Here is a 12,760-nt window from a genome sequence, read left to right on the forward strand (position 1 = left end):
CCCCAAATCTTGAGTTTCCTTATTTCTGGGACTTTCCTGATGTCGTAATTACTGTTCTTTAAGCTTATTCCTTTACTTACTTGGCTGAAAAGGGCTGGGGTGCTAAATAACACCAGCAAAAAGGAACTTAGAACATTTTAGGCTCACCTAAAAATTTCCTTAGGTTTCAAGTTTCATGACACAAATTACTGCCTAATTTTATCAGTTCTAATTAAAACTTCTGAATCTATTTAAAACAAAAAGTAACCATCAAGTTATTTTCAAACATTCACTACTGAAAGCAAGTTAGACAGTAGTTAAGCGCTTGGGGTTGAGAGTCATGGCACTCTGGATTTTAAAGCTAAGCCCACCTTTACTAGCACTTTGGTCACCTATACTAGGGACTTTGGTCATCTTAGCCTCTCTGTGCCTCGATTTCCTCATCTGTAAAATGGGACATTAATAGTAATATCTATTTCATAGAGTTGTTATGCAAATTGGATCAGATAATGCCTGTAAAGTGCTTAGCAAAAAGAGGGACCCACAATAAACACATTTAAAGTACTAGCTGCTCTTTTTTTTAATTTATTTTATTTACGTATTTTTTATTATTTTTTGGCTGCATCAGGTCTTTGTTGCAGCACACGGGGATCTTCGTTGCGGCATGTGGGGTCTTTTGTTGAGGTGCATGGGCTTCTCTCTAGTTGTGGCGTGCGGGTTTTCTCTTCTCTAGTTGTGTCACAGGGCTCCAGGGTGCGTGGGCTCTGCAGTTTGCGGCACGCGGGCTCCCTAGTTGAGGCGCGCGAGCTCAGTAGTTGTGGCGCTCGGGCTTAGTTGTCCCGCGGCACGTGGGATCTTAGTTCCCTGACCAGGGATCAAACCTGCGTACCCTGCATTGTAAGGCGGATTCTTTACCACTGGGCCACCAGGGAAGTACCCTAGCTCCTATTGCTGTTATAGTAATAGTAGTACATACAGTAGGTAAGATGTATCCTAAAGCCCATGTATACCTGTTACTTCAATAATTAAGCCAGTTACTATTTCTGGATAGTGGAACAAAAAGTAAAGAAATGTCTAGCCTCATAGTCCTAAATTCTTACTTGTAGCTTACCGAGGCTTTAGGTCATTTCTAGAATATAACTCACAGCAGGGTAATCAAGAGGGTTCTGAAGACAGGAGATCTGGGTTCAAATCCCCCTACCCTCCTACTTGCTAGCTTTGTGATTATAGGCAAGTTTTTTGATCTCTCTACGCCCCAGTTTCCACAACTATAAAATTAGGATAATAACCAAAGTCACTTTGTAGGATGGTGCCGAGGATTAAAAACCACGCGCAGAGAACTGAGCACAGCCCCTGGCCATAGAAAAGCTTGGTTAATATCACTACAATTTCATTTCGTTCTAAAGAACTGAATTACAACTCAGGTCCCACAGTCCAAGATTTTCACCATTTCTTAGAAAATACAGTACACATGCTCCTTTACTGCACGTGCATCTGGCACGATTCCTGGCTAAGGTGGAGCTCCTCAGCCTCAGCACTATTGACAGCTTGTACTGGATGATTCTTAGTTGTGGGGGACTGCCTTGTACAGTGGTTAGCAGCATCCCTAGCCTGTCACACCAGATGCCAGTAATGCCCCCATCCCGAAAAAGCATGACAACCAAAAATGTCTCCAGACATTGCCGAATGTCCCTTGGGGGGGCAAATTCATCCCTGGTTGCGAACCACTGGGTTAAGGGGAGAGAGGACAGGTCCTGCCAATGCGAGGTTCTGTTCTTGCTCTGTTCTCCAGGTACTCCTGAGCTGAAAGGGGAGAAAAGATCTGCAGACAACTAGATAGAACCGGACAGCAGATGATGAGGGCCAAGCGGTGTGGCTGACCAGGTCCCACAGGGCTCCTGAGGAGGAGGAGCCGCCTCTAACCACAGCACAGGAAAACTCCGGGGAGGAAGTGGCATTTTAGCCAGGCCCTATTATAATTATTGTTACTAATAGTATTATCTCATTTATCATACCCTGATAAGGATGCTCTGATTAAGTAAGTGCCCTAAGATCCACGGCTAATAAGCACAAAGTTGAAATCAGATCTCAACTCTGCCTCCAAGTCAGGGACACAACCCATTTTGTCCTTTACTTGTTCCCCACCAGAAGTTTACTGAGGGCCTTTCCGTGGAAGCAGCCCTGTTCTAGATGCTGGGTGTGGAAAACTGAATACAACTCTGTCCCTGTTCCCAGGGCACTCTGAGCCCAGCAGAGGAGACCTGCATGTATAGGAACTATTCTGACAATGTTCAAGGTCCACAACATCAGAGTCACCCAGAGGCGCGAGCAGCATTTGATAGCTGCACATAGGGACACAATTCCCCACAGAGGCATTAATTCCATCAGTAAACAGTAAACAGGAGGTCAAAAAGGGGAAGGTCAGATGTTTGAGAAAGTAGTCTAGTCTGACTGGAGGACAGGGAAGGCACGGAAGATGGAACCAAAAGGGCAGATAGTGCAGCGGGCCTGGAACACAGTGCTGCAGGGTCTGGGGTACGTCCTGTGGGTGACTGGGAGCCACAGATAGTTTTAAGTGGGCGAGTCACAACATCAAGGAAGAAGAAAATGGTCCTAAATTAATCTGAGTGCAGGATGAGCAGGCAATGAGGAGAATTCTACAGCCAAGTGAATGTATCTAAGGGAAGACTAAATAAGCACTGAGGCACTTTCCTTCCAGGCCAGAGGGTGTGTGTGTCTATGAGTCTGTGTGTAACAGATCAGCCACTCTCTTACCCAATAAAACTTTCTGTCAGGGCCAGCAACGTTAATTAAGTAATGGAGTCCCTCCTCTACCAATGTTTGTCTAACCTGTCACTAGAACTTCAAAGTAGGAGGTATAAGTGATTATTGGTCTAGTATGTTACATTGTAAAATGTAGTCAGAGTATGTTTTAACTTCAAGGTGCTTAGGAAACAATGGATCAATCCTCAAAAACACCTAGTACTGAGAAGTTAAAGGGTAATTTTAGGCCGGGGGGGGGGGGGGGCGTGGGGGGAAAGTCCATTCTACTTCAAGAGCCTGGCTAGACCGTTAGGCTTCATCACAGATTTTATACACCATCAAAACAGGAAGAATTAGAAAAATATAGGTCAAATAGTTGATGACTTACAATATGTCACTTCACAAGGAAACAACTGTGAGACCAGAAATATAGAAATGACACAAACTCCTGCTTGGCAGGGCTGTAATAACCTCCACCCATGCATGTTTAACTCTGTCCTCTTCCTGCATACCTAAATTCTAACCAGTTTTCAAGGGGTCCCATCCTGCCTTCTCAGGTTTCCCTGTTAGCTTGTGTAGGTTATTTCCTCTCTACATCACATACTTTAGCACTTGTGAACCTCATACTTTTGTTCTCAACTAGATTTGAAACCCCTCAAATTAAGAATCTTTGTCAACCAATTCCTTGAGACCATGGGATGATGTGTTTGCTAATAAAGCTAATGTGAGCTTAGATTGTGGCAAAGAAATACAGTCTAAAATGAAGGACATACTAATAATGGCCCCAGTCTACCCACACTCTGGTCCCATGCTTGAAGAAAGCTCCGACAAATTAGGGTTGAGGGGACTTTAAACTTAATTTATTAGAAAACTGAACGTGGTACAGAGATGTCTTAGAGGAAATGCAAGGGGTGTCGTTAAACACATAAGAAGCTTTCAGGAGACTAGCATCTCTCTGTCTTTTGTAAGCAGACAGTAGGAACAGGGCCAGCATCTGGCATAAGCTTCTAATGATTAGAACTGTTTGTAGGGAATAAGAGGGTCATCAGGGGCAACGTCCCAGAAGGACAACCAACCTGACACGATGTGGTCAGGGTAGGAAAAAAGGAGAGTTTGCAAATAACTCCTAGCCCACCAAACTTCCTTTGTCTTTCCCACAGGGCTAGCACTGCCATCAGACCTTACTAGCCATCCAATCCATGCTTTACGAAACAAATCAAGTCGTTAAGTGGATCAGACCAGAAACACAGGGGAGAATCTTGCTTCATCTTGCACTCACCCCCACATTCCACCAGCGAGTCGGGTCAGCTCTGCTTTCAAAGCACATCTCAACTCACCACTACTTAACCACCGCCACCATCATCGCCTGGCCTCTTTTTGCTGATCTCCCTGCTTCACTCCTACCCACCCCCAACCCGCCTACCCTCAAAATCGAGGACAGAATAATCTGAAAAATATACCCCTCCTTTGTGTAACCCCCTCCCCCATGACTCTTCTACACTTAGTATTAAAATCCAAACTCCCTGACCATACCAACTAAGACTCAACCCCCGCCTCCCCCTCTGACATCATCTTCTACCAGCCTCCCCCTGGTGCTGTCTGCTCCACCCACATCAGTCCCGCCTGTCCCTCAATTTGCCAAACTGGCTCCGACTTCAGAGCCTTTGCACTTGCTGTTCGCTTCGCCTGAAATGCTCTTCCCCCAAATCTTCGTACGGTTGCTTCCTTTCTCTGTTTCAAGGCTGAGCTCAAACGTCCTCTCCTAGGAAAAACATTGCCTGACCACCGCTCTTCCCCTACCCCCGCTCTCACACGAGCCTGTTTGTCATCTTTCTTCTTCCCATCCCTCCGGGCCTCCCATCCGTCCCTGCAAAACGTGAGCACCCCGCAAGCACAGTGCACGCCTCTCCGATCGCTGTTCCCAGAGCCCGTAGCAGGCAAGCCTTTCCCCCGGTGCCAGACAAGGTCTGGCACAGAGTTGCGCGTATTTGCCCCGAATCCTGGACCCCCGGCCTGTTTTCCACAGGCCCCGGCGACGAACGTAGCCCGCACCTTCTTCCAGCAGCTCCAGGCCCGTCCCATAGCTGACCAAATCCTCGTCACTGTCTCCATCCAGCGCCGCCATCCTGCTCCCTTCCGGGCCTCGCCCCCTCGCTACGGAGGCCTCAATGGGCAAAATGCCTTCCGCGCTTTAATCTCCGCGAACCGCAGCGAAGCTCTAAGCGCAGGTGGCGGAAAGTGCTCACCCCGCCCGGCAAGCCTCTCTCGGATCTGCGCCGGGTGGTTCTCAAACCCGTCCTGTGGGAGGCGGACCCCGGCAGGAGTTGTCTCGGAGGCTTTGGCTGCCACGACATCCCATCCTAGCTCCACCATGTGCCGGTCAGGAGGAGGCGCCTGGGAGAAGGTGGAAGGCACTCCGCTGTCGAGCTGCAGGGGTGGTTCTCCGCGAAGTCTGCCCACCCCACACCCCTCCCCAACCCGGTCCGTGCTCTTCCCCCACTTCCCCTGCCGGCAGATCCTGCTCCCCTCAGTCCTACCCCTGCCATCTGCGGGAACTTGCCTGTACTCCCAGATAGACACACGCACTCTGTATATGTCACCCTTAGGCTGACGTAAGTGGAGTCCCCTTCCACACCTCTGAAAGGATTCAGACAGGGGAACCCTGATGCCCACGGTGAAGGTAGCTTGGGACAACACTTGGTCAATGAGGAAAATAAAGGAAGAAGAGATTAAAAGAAAAGGAGAAGGAAAGGGGGGGGCGTGGTGGGGGCAGAGGAAAACAGGAATAAAGAGAAAAATAAAATAGGAAAGAAATTTGAAAAGAGAACGAAGAAAACGAGAAAGGAGAAAGAAAATGCAAGCGGACAAGCAAAAGGCTGCTGTGAGGTGGGGTGAGGGACGCTGAGGGCTCCCTTATTGAAGCTAAAGAAACAAACATCTGTCCAATAGGGTTCTGTTATCCCACTGCAAACCTCCTTCTTACAGAAGAGAGAAACGAAGCCTGGGTCTGCAAAATGAGGGTCAGAAGTCTGTGTGAGTGAGAATCACTAACATGTTGCTAAAATGTCCCTGCTACCCGTCCCCCAGGCCTCCTGAATCAGAATCTCTGGGATTGAGATTGTTTCTTGAGCATTCCAAGCACACTCTGGACTCAAGGCCTTTGCATTCACTGTTCCCGCTGCTTGGAATACTACAAGCATGACTCATTGCCTCACTTGCTTCAGGTCTCTGCTCAAAGGTTACTTACTCAGCGAAACCTTTTCTGACCCTATTCTAAAAAACAACCCCTATCACCCCCTACCCTACTATATATTTTCCACAACATTTGTCACCTTATATAATTTGGTTTACCTATTTATATGTCTATTGGCTTTCTCTCCCAATGGAATGGAATGTAAGCTCCCCTTGGAACGTAAGCTCCAAGAAGACAGATTTGAACCAGTTTTTCTTTCTTCCTTTGCTGTATCCTCAGAGCTTGGAACAGTGCTTGGAATGTAGTAAGCACTCAATAAGTAATTTGAAGAATGAAGAACTAATTAAATAAGTCATGGTACATGACTTTAAAAAAGAAAATTTTTTTAGGGACTTCCCTGGTGGTCCAGTGGTAAAGAATCCATCCGCCTTCCAATGCAGGGGACGCGGGTTCGATCCCTGGTCCGGAAACTAGGATCCCACATGCCCTGGGGCAGCTACTGAGCCCGCGGACCACAACTAGAGAGAGAGAAAACCCCATGCCACAACTAGAGAGAAGCCTGGGCACCGCAATGAAAGATCCCGCATGCCTCAGTGAAGATCCCACGTGCCGCGACTAAGACCCGATGCAGCCAAAAATAAATAAATAAATAAATAAATCTTAAAAAAAAAAAAAAAAGACTCTGAGGTCCCAATGCAGGGGGCACAGATTCGATCCCTGATCGAGGAACTAAGATCCCTGCATTCCTCACAGCAAGGCCAAAAAAAATTATTTTAAAAACACAACCTCGGGCTTCCCTGGTGGCGCAGTGGTTGAGAATCTGCCTGCCAATGCAGGAGACGCGGGTTCGAGCCCTGGTCTGGGAAGATCCCACATGCCGCGGAGGAACTCGGCCCGTGAGCCACAACTACTGAGCCTGCGCGTCTGGAGCCAGTGCTCCGCAACGAGAGGCCGCGATAGTGAGAGGCCCGCGCACCGCGATGAAGAGTGGCCCCCGCTTGCCACAACTAGAGAAAGCCCTCGCACAGAAACGAAGACCCAACACAGCCATACATACATACATAAATAAAAAGAATGTAAGCAGACAAGAATATCATTTAAAAAAAACAAAAAATTTTTAAAAAAATAAAAAAAAAAAAAAAACCACAACCTCAAAATTTTTGGCAAGTTTCTGGTCAAAAAGTGGAGTCTATGTCCCCTCCCTTGAATCTAAGCTCCATGACTGCTTGACCAAAAGAATACAGTGAAACTGACAATATAACATTTCCCACACCCAAGTTTGAAGAAACTGGTAGCAGGAATTCCCTGGTGTTGCAGTGGTTAGGACTCGGTGCTTTCACTGTAGGGGCTGGGATTCGATCCCTGGTCAGGTAACTAAGATCCCACAAGCCACCCGGCATGGCCAAAAAGAAAAAGAAAAGAAAAAAAGAAACTGGTAGCTCCAACTTTCTGTTTCTTGGGATGCTGGACCTTGGAACCCAACCTCCATTCTGTGAGGAAGCCCAGGCCATGAAGAGACGCTATGTGTAGGTATTCCAGCCTATGACCCAGCTGAGGTTCCAGTTAACAATCAGTATCAATCACCAGACACATGAGCAAGGACGATTCAAAATGATTCCAGTTCCAGCAGCCATCTGACTACAGCTGCATGAGAGACCACAAGCAAGAACCTTTTAGCTGAGTACAGCCACCTCTGGAACCATGAGAGGTAAAAATAAAATGATTGTTCTTGTTTGGAGCCATTAAGATTTGCAGTAATTTGTTAACAGCAATAGTAACTGGAACAACCTATATGATAGAATACTGTAAAGCATTTTAAAATGCTGGTGGGGTATATATCCAACATATGCTGTCAAATGAGCAAAACAGGGGGTGAGACGGAGTACACAGGATGCTGCCATTTATATTAAAAGAAAACATATTACATCCACAATGTAGGGACACAATACACCCACACATATGCTGTATCTCCAGTGAACTCCCCAAAGAATCTGGTAACAGTGGTTGCCACTGATCAAAGGAAATCACAGCAGGAGGGATACATGTATACAGCATTGTACCCCTTGAATTTTTGTTTTGAGCTACATCCATAGTATTTTTTCCAAAACATTTTTATGTCAGTGTCTTAGTTTTCATTTTAAAGGTTTTTGTATATTACCCCTTTTCCTGCCTTGAGAAATTTAATGTACTAAAGAGAAAGCATCTTTGTTTATTGAAGCCCTGCAGGGTCCCAGCATCACCCTTTGATCATCATGTGAATAAATGTAGATATTGAAAGTAAAGAAGGTTGGGGGCTAACCCATACAGCCAGACAAATCATGAAGGTCCGTGATTTTATTTCTGAATTACCCCAAATAATTTTCTTACAGCTTATATAGCTTCTAAAGAGGCAAGAAAAACCCAATAAATTTATTACTGAGAGTTTACTTAATTAGATTTCTGACAATCACTGCATTTAGTAAAACAGTAATGGGACTTCCCTGGTGGTCCAGTGGGTAAGACTCTGCACTCCCAATGAGGGTGGGGTGGGGCCCAGGTTTGAACCCTGGTCGAGGAACCAGATCCTGCGTGCATGCCACAACTATGAGTCTGCATGCCACAACTAAGAGTCCGCATGCAGCAACTAAGAGCCGCGTGCTGCCACGAAGATCCCGCGTGCTGCAACGAAGACCTGGCACAGCCAAAATAAATAAATAAATATTTAAAAAACAAAACAAATAAAACAGTAATTACCAACCTTTCTGACTCCAGATCTTCAGAAGGAATGGCTGGATGCTTCATCTGCAACCCTGGTCACTTATTACACAATACTCCTGATTCTTGGCAGTAGCAACCCCTAAACAATGTGTTTTGTGTGTGTGTGTGTGTGTGTGTGTGTGTGTGTGTGTGTGTGTGTGTTTTACATCTTTATTGGAGTATAATTGCTTTACACTGGTGTGTTAGTTTCTGCTGTATAACAAAGTGAATCAGCTATACATATACATAAATCCCCATATCTCCTCCCTCTTGCGTCTCCCTCCCACCCTCCCTATCCCAGCCCTCTAGGTGGACACAAAGCACAGAGCTGATCTCCCTGTGCTATGCGACTGCTTCCCATTAGCGATCTATTTTACATTTGGTAGTGTATATATGTCCATGCCACTCTCTCAACAATGTGTTTTTATGCAAAACTGTAGAAGCTTAAACACCACATACCCTTCCTTTCTTATTCAGACAGGCAAGAAAGCACAAATCTCAGGAAACTGCCCAATAGGAAGATGGGCTGAATCATCTGGGTAGGGAGTAATTTGTTCCTAGGGTCCACATATCAGTGCTGGCAGTGGGATGGTCACTCATGACATACAAAGAAACCTGCTCTATATGCTTGGGAATCAATGCCACTCATTTTTTTTTTCTGTTGAGTTTTCTTACTGAAATACAATATATGCACACAGTTCTGTGCATTTTCACAAAGTGAACACATCCGTGTAACAACAAGCAGGTCAAGAAATAGAAAATTTCCAGAACCCGGAAGCAATAATCCCAGAATAGACTAATTTTTTCTGTTTTGTACTTTATGTAAAATGGAATCATACAGTATATTTTCTGGCTTCTTTGGCTCAACAATATTTTTGTGAGCAAAATATTTTGCTCACAACATATTTGTTGCTTGTGATAGTAATGTGTTCGTTTTCATTATGTGAATATGCCACAATTTCTTATCCATTCTACAGTTGATGGGCATTTCAGTAGTTTCCAGTTAGGGGCTATTTTGAAAAGTGCAGCTGTGAACATTCTTGTACATGTTTTATGGAGAACAGATGTATGCAGTTCTGTTGGTTATCTACCTAGATTCGGAATTGCTGGTTCATAAGTTATGCATATGTCCCTCTTCAGTAGAAAATGCCAGTTTTCCAAAGTGGTAGTACCAATCTACACTCCCACAAGCAATGTATGAGATTCTGGTTGCTTGACATTCTCACCAATACTTGGTATATTTTGCCATTCTGTCACTCATTTATTTATTTATTTATTATAAATTTATTTATTTATTTATTTTGACTGCGTTGGGTCTTCATTGCTGTGCGCGGTCTTTCTCTAGTTGCGGCTAGCGGGGGCTACTCTTCGCTGCAGTGCACGGGCTTCTCATTGCGATGGCTTCTCTTGTTGCGGAGCACGGGCTCTAGGCATGCGGGCTTCAGTAGTTGCGGTGCGTGGGCTCAGTAGTTGTGGCTCGCGGGCTCTAGAGTGCAGGCTCAGTAGTTGTGGCGCATGGGCTTAGTTACTCCACGGCATGTGGGATCTTCCTGGACCAGCGCTCAAACCCGTGTCCTGTGCATTGGCAGGCGGATTCTTAACCACTGCACCACCAGGGAAGTCCCACTCATTTATTTTTAATCCATAATCACTTCTTCCAAATATGACAAAATATCTTTCCTTTTAAATTGCAAGGAACAGTGTAGAGTAGCATAGTGCATGGTGTTGCATCAGGCAATCTAACTTAGTAGACTGGTGACCTCTGAGACTCAGCTTCTTCCTCTTTAAAATGGGGATGAAAAAGTACCCATTTCATAGGGTTGTGGATCAACTGAGATCATGTATGCAAAATGCAAAGCACAGCTCCTGTCATAAAGTATGCAATAAATGACTGCTGTGTATTTAAGACCATATTTCAGAGCTGGGGAAACTGAGGTCACAAGGGGTAGAAGGATCTGGCCAAGGTGACTTAGTGGCAGAGCTTGCCAAATCTAGTGTGGTTTTCTCAAGTCAGTGCTCCATGGCACCATATGGCTTCAATTTCTAAGATTTTTTTTTCATAAAAATTGCAAAATTGGGTCTATAATTTACAATGAATTTCACTCACTTAAGGGTTAACTTGTGATTTCTGCTTTTAATTTGGCAAATTTCATCAGATTCTCCAAGAGAGGATGTACATCAGGCTGCCCCTAGAGAAGCCAGTGCTCCTTTTGTCAACAAGCAGGTCTTAGGAGGTATGACTTACATTTTACTTAAAGAAACTGAGTACCTGGACAGTCAACTGCTGGCCCCAGCCAGATAGTAAAACAGGGACTTCACAAAATAGTTGTTTGCAGTTGAGATTTTTAACCTTTGCCTATCTCAGAAATTCCCACCCCGACTCTTTTGTTAGGAGCACAGGGGGCTCACTGGCAGTTCTTGTGACACACACCACCAACTGGGTTGACAAATAGGAGGTTAGATGTTACTCTCCTGCTGGGTCAGCTGCAGCAGCTCTCATTTCCTGATCGCAGCAGGATCAGAGATACGGGATCAGGCCTGTGAGCCCCCTGCAAGGAGCCACGAGAATGTCTAGAGATGTCTGGTCCTGCACAGCCTCAAGGAGTGACACACAGATGGTTCACAGGGCCAGGAGATGCCTGTTGGGATGCACAGAGAAGTGCTTCTTTTCCTCTGAAGCTAGTATCAGGGTGGGCTGGTGTGTCCTTAACACCAGGCTTCCTTTTCTTGCTCTTCTTCCTTTTTAATAAAAGAAGCAGCTCAAGAAGGCAAAGGTGTTGGGCTAGATTAAATAACAGATTTTGGTTTTCACTATATTCACTTTTATGTGTATGTCCGCATAGGTCAAAGTAGCACTGGTTTTCTGCTTATTGTTATGACATAGTTGTGTTTTAAATTTTTTTTTTTAATTTTTTAATTTTTATTTATTTATTTATGGCTGTGTTGGGTCTTCGTTTCTGTGCGAGGGCTTTCTCTAGTTGCGTCATGCAGGGGCCACTCTTCATCGCGGTGCGCGGGCCTCTCACTATCGCGGCCTCTCTTGTTGCGAAGCACAGGCTCAGATGCGCAAACTCAGTAGTTGTGGCTCACGGGCCTAGTTGCTCCGCGGCATGTGGGATCTTCCCAGACCAGGGCTCGAACCCGCGTCCCCTGCATTGGCAGGCAGATTCTCAACCACTGCGCCACCAGGGAAGCCCTGTTTTAAAATAAAGTTTGTTAAAGTGAGTAATTTTATTTTATTTATTTTTATTTATTTATTTCTGAAAATTAGTCAGGTCTGATTAGGATTTTCAGTTCTAATAAAATTGTGGGTTATTGCACTAGATATAGTATTTATTATACAAACTATATTTCTTTAACTATTGTATGACAGAAGTGTGTGTTTTAAAGTGAGTAATTTTAAAGAAGACTATTAAGTCGATAATAGTACAAGTGACACGTATATGTGACAAACTGTAAAGGCGATTGGAGCTTTAGGGTAGTAGAAGGAGATGACAAAAATCTGAGAGTGGTAGGAAATGACTGGAGTCAGCAGCCCTGAACTAAACACCGATCTCAGCCACTAATGGCTAGCGTGCCCTTAACCACTTCACTCCTCTGAGCCTCGGTCTTCTCACCTGTTAAATGGAGATTATTTAATTCTCTTATTTGCAGAAGTTTCGTGAAACATAATATCTACAAACTTTCTGGCTAGAATAGAGGTTCTATTATTGATAACTTTATTACTAGTAGTAGCAGCAGTAGTGTTACAAATGTAATACAGTGACCCGCCACCCCTGGATCCCCAAAACGGAAGCGGTTGTTTTCAAGTCCCAGCTGGGGGAGGGGAGTGTACATTTCCAGGGCCATGAATTAATTCTAGGGTGACCGACAATGCTGAAATTAGCTTGATACTTATTTCTGACCCTACGACAGAAGGGAAGTTTCTGCATCTGCCACAGAGTTTCCCAAACACCTGTCCCAGATGCTTAAGATTCTTCAGGTTCTTTCTTAGTATTAAAACAGTCCTTTCAGAGAACGCCTTTCCTTGTGCTGCGTCTTGGAGCCGGCAGTGATGATGAGTCTTTTTTTTTAACATTTACTTGGCTG

General features: G+C 45.0%; 1 protein-coding gene across 2 annotated transcripts in view; it reads right to left on the reverse strand.

The window, feature by feature from the left end:
- GPATCH1 (G-patch domain containing 1) overlaps nt 1–5,131 on the reverse strand; it is a 42,697-nt gene extending 37,566 nt beyond the window's left edge. The window contains exon 1 of one of the 2 annotated variants that reach the window (XM_082437565.1): nt 4,795–5,131. In XM_082437565.1, the coding sequence (XP_082293691.1) occupies nt 4,795–4,867 (73 nt within the window). In that variant the 5' untranslated portion in view covers nt 4,868–5,131. The remainder of the gene's footprint in view (nt 1–4,794) is intronic. The other variant, XM_082437566.1, reaches the window with a different exon arrangement.
- Between the last annotated feature and the right edge of the window lie 7,629 nt (nt 5,132–12,760).

This window comes from Balaenoptera physalus (genome assembly GCF_965194825.1).
Source record: "Balaenoptera physalus genome assembly, chromosome: 19".
In the NCBI taxonomy this organism is placed as follows: Eukaryota; Metazoa; Chordata; class Mammalia; order Artiodactyla; family Balaenopteridae; genus Balaenoptera; species Balaenoptera physalus.